The sequence below is a fragment of the Belonocnema kinseyi genome, chromosome 3 (genome assembly GCF_010883055.1).
Source record: "Belonocnema kinseyi isolate 2016_QV_RU_SX_M_011 chromosome 3, B_treatae_v1, whole genome shotgun sequence".
Taxonomy (NCBI): Eukaryota; Metazoa; Arthropoda; class Insecta; order Hymenoptera; family Cynipidae; genus Belonocnema; species Belonocnema kinseyi.
The window spans coordinates 122064664-122076879 of NC_046659.1; the positions used below are offsets into that span (position 1 = coordinate 122064664).

Genomic DNA, 12216 nt, shown 5'->3' on the forward strand with positions numbered 1-12216 from the left:
ATTTCGGTAAAAATAAAAAAAATTATATGCTTTTTACAACTGAAAATTTTCCGAAAAACGAAAAAAAATGTGATTAAGATTAAGATATATAAATCCAAACTTCTACTAGGTATAAAATATATTTTAAAACTATTGTCAGAAATTTTCTTATTAGAAAAAAATTCAAAAAGTTAGATTAATTAAAAAAATATGCAATTTTTGTGTTCAAGAGACCCGTAAGTTTGAAGGGGCAAACGTCGTAATGAGAATTTAATCGCTCCACAAACCATATGCAGTTAAACATGTATTTCCCCTCATATTTCACAAAAGTACAAAAAAAAACGTTTTTGTACATTTTATTCAGTCTCCATTATTTTGTTAATCAAGTTGAAACTCAACATTTACCTTCACAAATAGCTATAAAATACAAATGCATAGAGATGCACAATGATCAAAATAGAGAGAACTTCCAACAAACGAGAAACGCGCTGGTTTTTTTTTTGTACATATTCTTGTATGAGTTCGCATCGTTAAAGCGATCATCTCGTACCATACGATATTGGTCCTTAATTTTATTTTATGACAACAAGAATTAATTAATATAGTTCGTGCGAAGCTTCATTAGAGGTATTTGATCAAAATTAGTTTATTTTGACCATTTATATTTTAACTATCTGAAATTGAACGAGAAATGGTTCCATTTTTCAAACAAAATTAAATGAAATAAAACTAATGCATTTTCATTATGATGAGAATGTAAAAAGACAAATAAATATAAGAGAAACTCGTTTCAAAAATTGCTTGTTATGCGAACAGAAGCCAACGAGACCGACTAGCATCTCGTATCGTTATGCACCACTACGAATGCATAATTGCTTTTTAAGTATCACCCCATAAATCTTCTTTATAGGGTCTAACAAAAACCCATAAGTTGAAAATTGAGGTTTGCAAGCTTTTAGCGCTAATTATGACTCGAATTTTTCAAGTTATTTTTAATTTTTAGTTAAAGTGTGGCAATAATTAGTTACATTAAACGAAATTTAGTGTTATGATAATTTATTATTGCTTAAAATATCTTCTTTCACGGTAGAGCATAAAAATAAAATAAATAGAAAATTTTGATCATTAAAATCCTATGTAATTTTTTGAAATACATTGGAATTCCTTAAAATCTTTTAATATATCCTGAAATGTCTCTAAATGCCATGCAATTACATCAAATCTAATTATGCTTCTTTAAATTTCTTACAATCTTTTAAAATCCTTTATATTTCCTTCCTTCATAGTTTGAAAATCCTTTGAAACTGCATTGAATCTTTTAAAATCTTACGAAATTCGCGGAACCCCGTGGATATACTGAGGAATCCTTTGAAGCCTCTAAAAATTATTTGAAATTCCGCGAAATTATGAAACAGCCCTAATGTCTCTTAAAATCCGTTAGAATTATTTGCAATATTTAAAAATTTACATATCTATGAAATTTTCGAAATCTCATGAGAATCTCCTGCTACACGTCAAGATTTAAAAAAAATGTTTCGATAACACATGAAACAGTCCAAATTCATTACAATCCTTTAAAAACGGTGGACATACTTCGGAATATTTTAAAATGTCTTAAATTCCTTGGAAATCTCGCGAGAGAATCGAAATTTCTTTATATCTCTTGAAATTCATTTAAATCCTTGAAAATCCTTGCGAATCTCTCGAAATCGACTAAAATCTTTTGATATCCTATAAAATCTCTTTACATCCCTTGAAATGAAATTTCGTTTAATATTTTGAAATGTTATAAAATTATAGAAACCTTTTCTCCTAAATTGTCTAAATTGTTTCAAAATTCCTTGAGATCTTATGAAATCCTTAAAAAGCTTAGGAAATCTCTCAAGTTTCGTAAAAAGTTTGTAATTTTTGGAAATATTTTGTAGTCCTTTAAAATACTTAGAATACCTCGAAACCTGTGGAAGTACTTTCAAATCACTGGAAATTTGTTTAATCTATAAATTTTCCAAAATAATCCTCGCGTAATTAATCGACGTTCCCTTACTTTGAAAAAATATTTTCAGTGAAGTTGAAAATATTCATATTTCAAAGTCTTGAAGTTTCTGAATAAGTAAGAACCGAAATTTTGGGCTTCAGAATACAAAAGCTTCCGCATTTGAGTCACGAAATTAAAAAGTATTTGAATTAGAAAATATAAAAATTTAAGCCTGATTTGAAAGAGATTTATACCTTTTTTTGAATCATTAATTGTTATAGAAAATTCAGCTGGAAAAAATAATGAAATGTTTCTAAATTTCCATCAATGATTATAATTCACCTCATCGCCTTCAATGTCAGAAACCATGACGAATAATTCCATCGGGAATCCACCTTTATTTCCCTTTGGCACCAACATGTGCTCTGGCCATCCACATCCACACAAATTGAATTGTTCCAAAGCTGGTCCAGCTGATGGTCGATTTTGCTCTTCCAAATTTCGGAAAGTTCGCTCGAAGGGAATCGTAACTGAAGACTGACTAGAACTTCGCACGATTCTGTTCTCACCAGGTTTTACTATCAAACAATTAGAAAACAATTATAAAATAATTATCATTTATTAACAATATTTTCTAATTATTTTAAATAATTTTTAAATTTTCATATTATCGTTCAAAATTTATAGTAGTTTTGTACTCTAATAATGTGTATTTACTAATCAAAGACGGTATTTTTAAGTGCAAAAATGCATTGCTCAGGCTACCAAAAAACATAATTTTCAAAATTTCCTGAGATTTACCTGATTTACCTTTGACCAATTTTTCATTTTCCCTTACCATTAAGATTCGAGGGCCAGAACTTTAACCTTGTAAAATTAATAATATATAATTTTTTATAAAAGGGTTAAGACAATTTTTAATTTTAATTCAAAAACTTAAAATTTATTTATTTCAACTTGTTAAACAAGTTGTGGAATTTTCAACTATAAAGATCAATTTTCAACCAAAAAAGGACCAGTTCAGTTTTGAGGGGGGAAATATATTTTCAAAAAACCAAAACTAATTTAATTTCTATTAAAATAATTTAATTTATAACGAAATTGAGGAATTTTTAAAGTAAAAAGACGAATTTTCGACCAATACGGTTGATTTTCTACAAAAAAAACGAATTTTTAACAAAATAGATATATTTTCAAAATTTTCTTACCTTATTCTGATTTCTCTTTAACCAATTTTGTATTTAACAACTTCAAATCTATTTATTTATTTCAACTAACAAAGTTAAATTTTTACGATAAAAGGTGAACTTATTTAAATATAAAAGAACGAATTTTCGACAGAAAAAAAATATTTTGTTATAACAAACATGTTTGATTTTCCACAAAATAATTAGATTCAACAAAAGTGTGAAATTTGAAACCAAATTAGTGAATTTTCAAACTACAAATAATAATTTTTAACGAAATTGTCAAATTTGTTAATAAGAAAGATTCGTTGAATTTTCACCCCTAAATTTGACATTTCAATAAAGAAAAACAAGCACTTGAATTTTCAACCTGAAAAGCTGAATCCTCAACAAAAAAGACGAATTTTCAAGCAAGATGATTAATTTTTTAAACAAAAAATCCAATTTTAAACAACATTGTCCAATTATAAATAAAGAAAATGAACTTTTAATGCAAAAGGGCGAACTTGCGACAAAAAACATTAATTTTCAAAAAACTAGTTTAATTTTCAACCAGAGTTTATCATCCAGAGTTGAATTGTAAACTAACAAGGGTCATTTTTGTTTACCAGAAAGATACATTTTTTTACAAAATACATGCATTTTCAAACAAATAGTTGAATTTTCAACAAAAAAGATTAACTCTTAAACGAAAACGGAGAGTTTTAGTTTTCAGAAAAAAACTTCAATTTTCCCAAAAAAGAAAAAATAATAATTTTCAACGAAATAATCGAATTTTGAGCCAAAAAAAGAAAGAATTTAAAAATTAAACATATGAATCTGCGAATAAAAATATGTATTTTTTAAAAGTGTTTCACCTTATAACCAATGACAAATCAATGTTCAACCAAAAAATATTTCTACCACAAGAGAAGATCGTTCAATCCAAAAGGATGAATTATCTACCAAAAAGATTAGTTTTTAAGAAACTAGTTTAATTTTAATCAAAATAATTTAATTCATAAAAAAATTAGTAATTTTTAACCAAATTGTTGAATTTTAAACTTACAAAAATAAACGAAAAAAACGAATTTTTAACAAATTAAAACAATTTTTAACCAAAGAGTTAAGTTTTAACAAAATAGTTACATTTTTAACAAAACAGTTTAATTTTTAATCAAGTAGTTGAATCTTCAACCTACCAAAATAAATTCTCAACCAATTAAGCGATGTTTCTAACAAGAAGATTAATGTTCTGCCAGAAAGATTAAGTTTTGCAGAATACCTGACTTTCCAAACAAATATTTGATTTTTGAACTAAAAAAGATCAATTTTTAACCGAATATGGTAAAATCAATGTTTTTAGTAATAAAATTAATTTTCTGCAAATAAACTAATTTTGAACGAAATTCTCAAGTTTTTAACAAAAGAGATGATTTTTCAAACTAAAATGATGAATCTGCAAGAACAAGAAAATGATTTTTTTAAACTTCTACTTTTAGCCACAAAAGACCAATTTTTAACGAAAAATTCGAATCTTCTACCAAAAAGACCAATTTTCAACGTAACAGTTCTAATTTCTCACCAAAGAGATACATTTTCTAAATAAAAAGAAAAATTTTCATCAAATAAGCATTTTTTAGTCAAGAAAGAAGAAAAGTTACATCCAAATTATTAAAATAGCAATCAAAAAGAGAAGATTTCTGTAAAAAAAGTTGAATTATCATCCTGAAAATATGAATTTCAAACAAGAAGTTTAATTATCAACTAAACGATTTTTTTCAAACAGCATTTTCAACCAAGAAAGTCACAAACAAAATTTGTTTTAAAAGGACAAATTTTCAAGCAAATAGTTATATTTTTATCAAAAGAGATAAACCTTTAACCCATAAAATAATGTTTACCAAAGTTTTTTAACTTCTACTAAAAAGTGACCATTTTAATATAATAAATAAATTTCAAAACAAAAATGGAATAGTTATATTTTCATTTAAAAAAATTAATTTTTAACAAAAAACAAGAAATTATTTTTGAACAAAGTGATTCAATCTTCAACCAAGTGAATAAATTTTTAACCAAAAAATATTCGTTTGTAATGAGTAATCCGAGTAAAAGGGTGATTGCATTGCAAAATAAGTGGAAATTTTGGTTTAACAGATTAATGTTCTAACATTTTTAGATAATAACGCAAAATTTATATCGATTAAAATAACAAAATTACCAACGAGGCTTATATATTACAAAGCTTAAACCAATGTATACTCTAATTTGTTTAAATAAATGAGTATACAAATTATTCTTTTAAAGTATATTCATGTCTATAAGTCAACCCCCTTTTTTTTAGACTCCTGGAACATTGAATTTGTTCAAATGAAGAATCACCCAGATATTTCCGCCAAAAAAGATTTTTATTCTGAATAATAACTTGCAAACAAAATAGTTGAATCGTCAACCAAATAACATTCCTTTTTAATGAAAAAGTTTAATTTTTAAACCAAAACATTTGAAACGTTTTTTCTCTTTGATTTCTAGGATCTCCATGACCTACGGCCTGAAAAGCAAATTCCCAAAAATGTATTATGGAAAAAAAATTTGTAAAAATATTTACGTGATAATAATTTTATGATCGATAACTAACTTTAGTATGATTTTACCGGTAAAAGTCAATAATTTATTCTGAAACTTTCAACGCATTACCCAACATTTTATTATCCCATAAACACAGCATCACTGAACGATCCTACCCTGAAATCGTGTTTCCAAATTACCTACGAATTTTCTTATGACCCTTTTTATAGACTTTGTGTGGATATTTGAAATATTATATGCTGTTTTCAAATAAAAGTGCTTTTATAATTTTTTTTCGCGTTACATTTTTTCACGTCTGCTATTAAAAATCACATTGTGTTCTTCTCGAAAGCTGACTCCGCGTTTTTAATGAATTCCCAACATCATTATTTTCTAATTTACATTCATAAATATAATGAGAAATTTATTTATTTTTTTTGCTTTTAGGATCACGCTTCAGGAGCTGCATGAAACCTTTTTTTATTTTATTTTTTTTCTATTTTAGTCTAGTTTTTCATTTCAACAGGAAGATAATCCCTGCTTCAACTCACTGAGCACATCGCATGAAACTTGGTTGACAGATTTTCAAATTCAAACTCTTGTTTTGTGGATTAAAGTAGTGAACTTTCACGTTATCTAGTTCGGGATTGACGTAAATGCTTACGTGATTTTCAAAAATTATTTTTAAATATTTTGTTTTCAAAAAGTTACTTGAGAATAAAAATGTATTGCAAATAAATGTCAAAAATCGAAGTTTTTGAAAAATTGGATTGACTCTGGAAATAATTAATATTTTTTTAAAATTCTTTAATTCATTTGAAAGGTAAATCTACATAGTATTTTAATTAAATATTCAAATATTTTTATATTTTTGTCCCTAAATTCTACCTTACGGTCAAAAATGGTGCAAAAGAATCGCAAAATTCCAAATAATGAGTACACTTACAAGACGATTCAGAAAATTCTGAGAAAATAATATTTTTATAAATAATACTTAAATTTATTAAAATGTAATAAATACTGATTTTTCGCAAATTTTCGATATACAAAAAACCAAACATGTGCGCTATTAGCGCAATATTGATTTTGTCCGGCATATTTTTTAAATTGAAATATAAAATTAATATTTATGAATACAAAAACCTTTTATTTCAAAGTTTCTATTATTTATAATAATAGAAAATAAAATTACGGAAATATTTCTTATAATTGATGAAAATTGATATCTAGGCTTCAGGCTTAATATTATGTAATATGTTTGCATAATATTTCAGACACCAAACTACCATCACATAAAGCTATTTAAAATTTTGAGTTTAATTTTTTAATTTAAATTATTTTTGTTTAAAATTTAACTTACTTAAAATATCATGATTTTTCATTAAATTTAACAATTTTATTTCCAGTGTTAATTACCCACAAAACCATATACAAAATAGTACAAAAATATATAATTTAATCACTAAAGGATAATCTAAAAAAATTTTTTATTTACTTTTCTGAAATTTTCGGTGAAATGTCACTACTTTCCACATAGCTTCTAATAAAAAAATTTGTTTGTCCGAAAATAAAAAAAATTTCATCTTCAAGCGAAACTATCAAAATATTTAAAAATTTTGATAAGAAAAATTAATAATATAAGGACAAAAAAATTTGTTGGAAACAATTTTTTTCTGGATACATATTTTTTGTTTTAAATGTCAAAAAATTGTATTTGAAATAAAAAAATAAATTTCTCAGTCACACTAAGCAAGACACGAAAAAAATGTATGCAAAAAAATGCACGAAAATGGAAATTTTGTAGAAAAACGGAACAAGGTTCAATGAAATGTTAATTAATAAAATTGTTGGCCGAAATTATATCTAAAAAATTTGTTTAACCATTTTTTGATAAAATGCATAGATTTCTTTTGTTTTAATCGTGAAAAATAACGTTAAAAATAAAAAAACTGATTTTTTTTGGGAATACAGTACAAGGTAGAATAAAATGAGGACAAATCAAATTGTTTGCCAAACTTATATCTAATTTTCTGTACCCTGTTTTTTGATAGGATGCGTAGTTTTTCTTTCAATCGTAAAAAATAACATTAAAAGAAAAAATTAAATTTTTGGAAAATCAACACAAGTTACAATAAAATTATATTTAATAACACTCTTCTCCTAAACTATACACACAAATTTTCTTTAAACCATTTTTTATATGGTGCGTTGTTTTTGTTTTAGTCGTGAAAAATAACACTAAAAATTAAAATTGTTTGGACAAATGAATAAAAGGTACAATAAAACGTTAATTGATCAAATTGTTCGCGTGCAATATATTAAAAAAATTTGTTCAAATCATTTTTTGATAGGGTTCATAGTGTTTGTTCTAGTCCTAAAAAGTAACATTGAAAATAAGAAATATTTTTTGTTGGGAAAACGACTTAACGTAAAATTAAATGACAAACAAAGTTTTACATCTAAAACATATGTAAAAATTTTCTCCAAACATTTGTTGACAGAATGCGTAGTTTTTTTAACCATAAAAAATAACATTGAAAATAGAAAATTAAATGTTTTGGAAAGAAGCGAAAAAAATCACAAAAAAATGTCAATTAACAAAATTGTTGTTGAGTTTAATTCTCAAATATTAAATTTAAGATAGAAATCAACGTTAAGTATTGAAAAGCCAATTACATTTTCAACAAGAATGATTTACAGTTTTTCGAGACACATCGTTACATCACATTTTTCAGAGAGGATTACATATTTTTAATATTTTGCCCTTTTTTTACCAGAAATTGACCAGGGCAAAATCTATAAAAAAAAACCTCCACGTGTATTTTAAACATTTAATTAATTGTTATTTCAATTTTTCAAAACCATCAAAATTTGGTGTTTTTGCGATATATTTATCATTTCTACGTTCAGGAAATTATTTTCAATAAATTTTTGATTCGATCATGACTTACGCGTGACTTTAAATTTTTCCATTTCCATCATTAAGCCCCTCTGATTTTCTAGCGTAAATGGAAGTCCTCTCTCATCTCGTTTAGGTCCAAGGTATATTCTGACAGTTCCTCTCTTGGTAGAATTTGAACGATTATTCACGACAATGTTGTAATTAAATCTGGCATGATTCAAATGAGTAAATCGGGCCAAAATTGGTCCTCGTGGTGTGAAGTCCAAACCACGAGACAAATCTACGTCACTTTTTGACCAAAAGGTCGAGAGAACATTGGTTGGCTGGCTTGGTGTTTGCACTTCAATTCCTTTAATTTCAATTCCTGGATAATCCAACTAAAATACAGAAAATTGCAATATCCTAAATATCCAATTAGGGGTCACCCATATATTACTGAACCCCTTTTGGGGTCAGAGAGGGTTCGAGAGAAGCTCGAAAAAAATATTGTTTGAAATTTGATTTTGGGCTGAGTGTAGAAGTTGAGGTATCCAATGAGGATAATATGCATGGAAAAAAAGTTGATAAAAAATGCAGTGACTCTTTCACGACTAAAATCTTGGTTATGAGAAAAATTTTGTTAAAATTCACTACCTTTCTTATTAAAAAAATGATTGATACTCATCGGAGAAGCGTGTAACATTTTAACAGACAATTTTCTTAAAAGTGATAAAAAATGTTTTTAGAAGGTGCTGAAAATTAAAAATGCAAAGGCAATAATCACAGAGACAGAGTGACAGTTGCTTAAAATTCAGAACACGATTTCACAACGGAACAAAGTTATTTTTTAAATTATGATCATCGAATCTTTATTTTTTATAATTATTAATACCCAATTTGCATACAGGGTCACTTAAACATATAATCTCACGCTTAAAGGCTTTGAAAAATAACTCACTGAGGATTCAAATCTTGCCTCAAATTACCTAAAACCAGTGTATTCTACCATATACACTAAACAACTGAACTTTCGAACTAGTTGGATCTTGGTTACAAAATCGCGGTCAAATAGTTTGAGGCTACGCCACATAGTATGAGAAAATGCACTTTTTTCGTTCAGAAATGTTCAGAGCGTTCAATTTTGGTCGGATAAAAAATTTTTTTAAATCAAAGTTCATTAAATTCTAAAGAGCTGGTAGCTCTGACCTTTTGTCTCCTCTATTTTTTTATTAATAATTTTCTCACTCAAAGTATGGAAATACTGAAATTTTGTACATGACAATTTTTTACGCTTCAATAACTAATAATAAAAACTTTTAATTGTCTTAAATGAATGTTGAGGGACTCATAGAACACAAACAATTTGTTTCTTATTCCATTTATTTGTTCTAAACAAATTTTATGAACCAATTGAAAAATAGTTTTATTATCGGCAAAAATTTTTTCCTGAAAGTGGTTAATATTAATGTTGGAATGACATTTAATTACAAAACTAATTCCAAATGTTATAATTACCATTGTTATAAACAATTCTTGTGGCATAATATTAAAATTTGAGATTTTTCAAATTATAATTTCCTTCCATCGCCAGGACGACTGCAGGTATTCCTTAAAATAATAAATATTTAATAATATTTGATAAAATAACAATAACAATGGTTATTATTAACTTCTCAAATATTGTTACGACCAGCAGTCATTCGTCCAACATCTTAAAACATTTGCAGTGCAGAATTTTTTTTTATGCGAAAAGGCTAAAATTGTAAGTTTGTTTACATAATTTGTATATAAAAATTTTAATTTTTATATTTTATGAAATATTAATGAATATTTATAATTCTAAGGAATGCCTAAAGTCATTCTAGCGATTGAAGGAAATTATAATTGGAAAAAATCTCAAATTTTAATATTTTTCCACAAGAATTTTTTATAACAATGTTTATTAAAAATCTTTCAATCAGTTTCGTAATTAAATCTCATTGCTGTAGTAATATGAATCACTTTTCGCAAGCATAAATTTTTTCTGAAAATAAGCCTATTTACTAATTTTTTTATAACAAATAAATGGAATAATGAATAAATCATTTGTATTCTATGGGTCCATAAACATTCATTCAAGACAAAATAAAGTTTACCTAATCATTTATTAAAGCGAAAAATTGTTATGTACAAAATTGCAGTTTTTCCCTACTTTGAGTACAAAAAATTAATAATGAACAAATAGAGGGGAAAACGCTTCGGAGCGTCAAATTCGTCAGAATTTACTAAAATAAAATTAAAAAAAATCAAAATCGGACCATAATTGAAGGCTCTGGAGATTTTTAAAATAAAAATGTGCATTTGCTTCCACTGTTGAGTCATAATCATCTTCAAATCAAATGTTCTTTAACTTAATTTTTCTTCAAATAATGTATTTTTCTCATGATTAGTGGGCAGTTCTAAGGCAAATTGAAAATCTGCTAAAGACTTTAACAGAAAGTCTTTTATTTAGAAATAATTTCGAATTGAATTTTACTTGTTTCCAAAAGGGGTCAATACTCATTTCCTTCGAATGTTTAAAAAGTTTACAAACTATCCAAAAGTAACAATTAATAAAGAAAGTCAAGTGCAAAGATGCCTTAATAACTTCGATGGGAAAGAACAATTTTCTGCTATATAAAAACATCTATAAAACCTGAATTTTTCGATTTATCTAATTCCTTTATGATACTTTCTTACTTTCAAATATGCGAAACAATAATATGATTTTTTGTTTATTTCAGAAGGGACCCAATTCTTTTATTTTTTAATATTTTAAACATTTAAAAAAAAAACTCAAAAGTAATAAATAATAAAGAAAAATCAAGTTCAAAAATGCTTTAATAATCTTAATGGCGAAAAAAGATTTCTTTCATTTCCATGAAATGCATATTTTACAATTTATTTAATCCTTTTATTACAATTTTTACTCAGTTTCAAATATGAAATGAGGCTTCAAAATTAATAATTTAAAATATGTGAAATAAATAATTTAATTTTACTTATTTCAAAAAAGGAATCGATCATTTTTCTCGTCAAAGATTTAAGCAAAAAATGTCATAAGACGCACAGTTTCCTGTTGATATAGTTCTTTTAAATACTTTTTTGTCAGGTTTTAATACAATTTTGAAAATAAAATACTTCGAAATCCAGAACAAAAAATAATTCGGTAAATAAAAGTCAAGTGCAAGAATTTTCAGCTTGAAAATTATTGAGTCTCGTGATTGACGACTGAAAAATACTTTTGACTTTCCTGCTTTAATTCTTAATATTTTTATATTAAAAATGCGTTATTGTCATTTTGTTATTATTTTTCTATAACATGACATACATTCTAAATAAACTTTCCTTAAATGCTGTTTTTCAATCCTTTTTCCTTAAATATCTTGATTTAAATAGACATAACATTCTTTTAAATGATTAAAAAAGTACAATAATAATATTTCGAAACATTCTAAATGCTGCATTTTATAGACCCAGAAATTTCCTTTGATTTATCAATTATTTCTAAAAATATCTCGACTTCATTTAGAAATTACACATACAATTTAAAAAATTAGGGATGAAACAATGTTAAATAATATCCACGGCATTTTTGTATTATTTGATATTCACAGATATCACTTATA

The 12216-nt window shown here is 25.8% G+C and overlaps 1 protein-coding gene across 5 annotated transcripts in view; it reads right to left on the minus strand.

Moving 5' to 3' along the window:
• Positions 1-12216, minus strand: part of LOC117169006 (phenoloxidase 1) — a 42837-nt gene that overhangs the window by 4604 nt on the left and 26017 nt on the right. For all 5 annotated transcript variants that reach the window (XM_033355052.1, XM_033355050.1, XM_033355051.1 and 2 more), the window contains 2 exons: positions 8640-8967; positions 2297-2532 (listed from right to left, as the gene is read on the minus strand). In XM_033355052.1, the coding sequence (XP_033210943.1) occupies positions 2297-2532; positions 8640-8967 (564 nt within the window). The remainder of the gene's footprint in view (positions 1-2296; positions 2533-8639; positions 8968-12216) is intronic.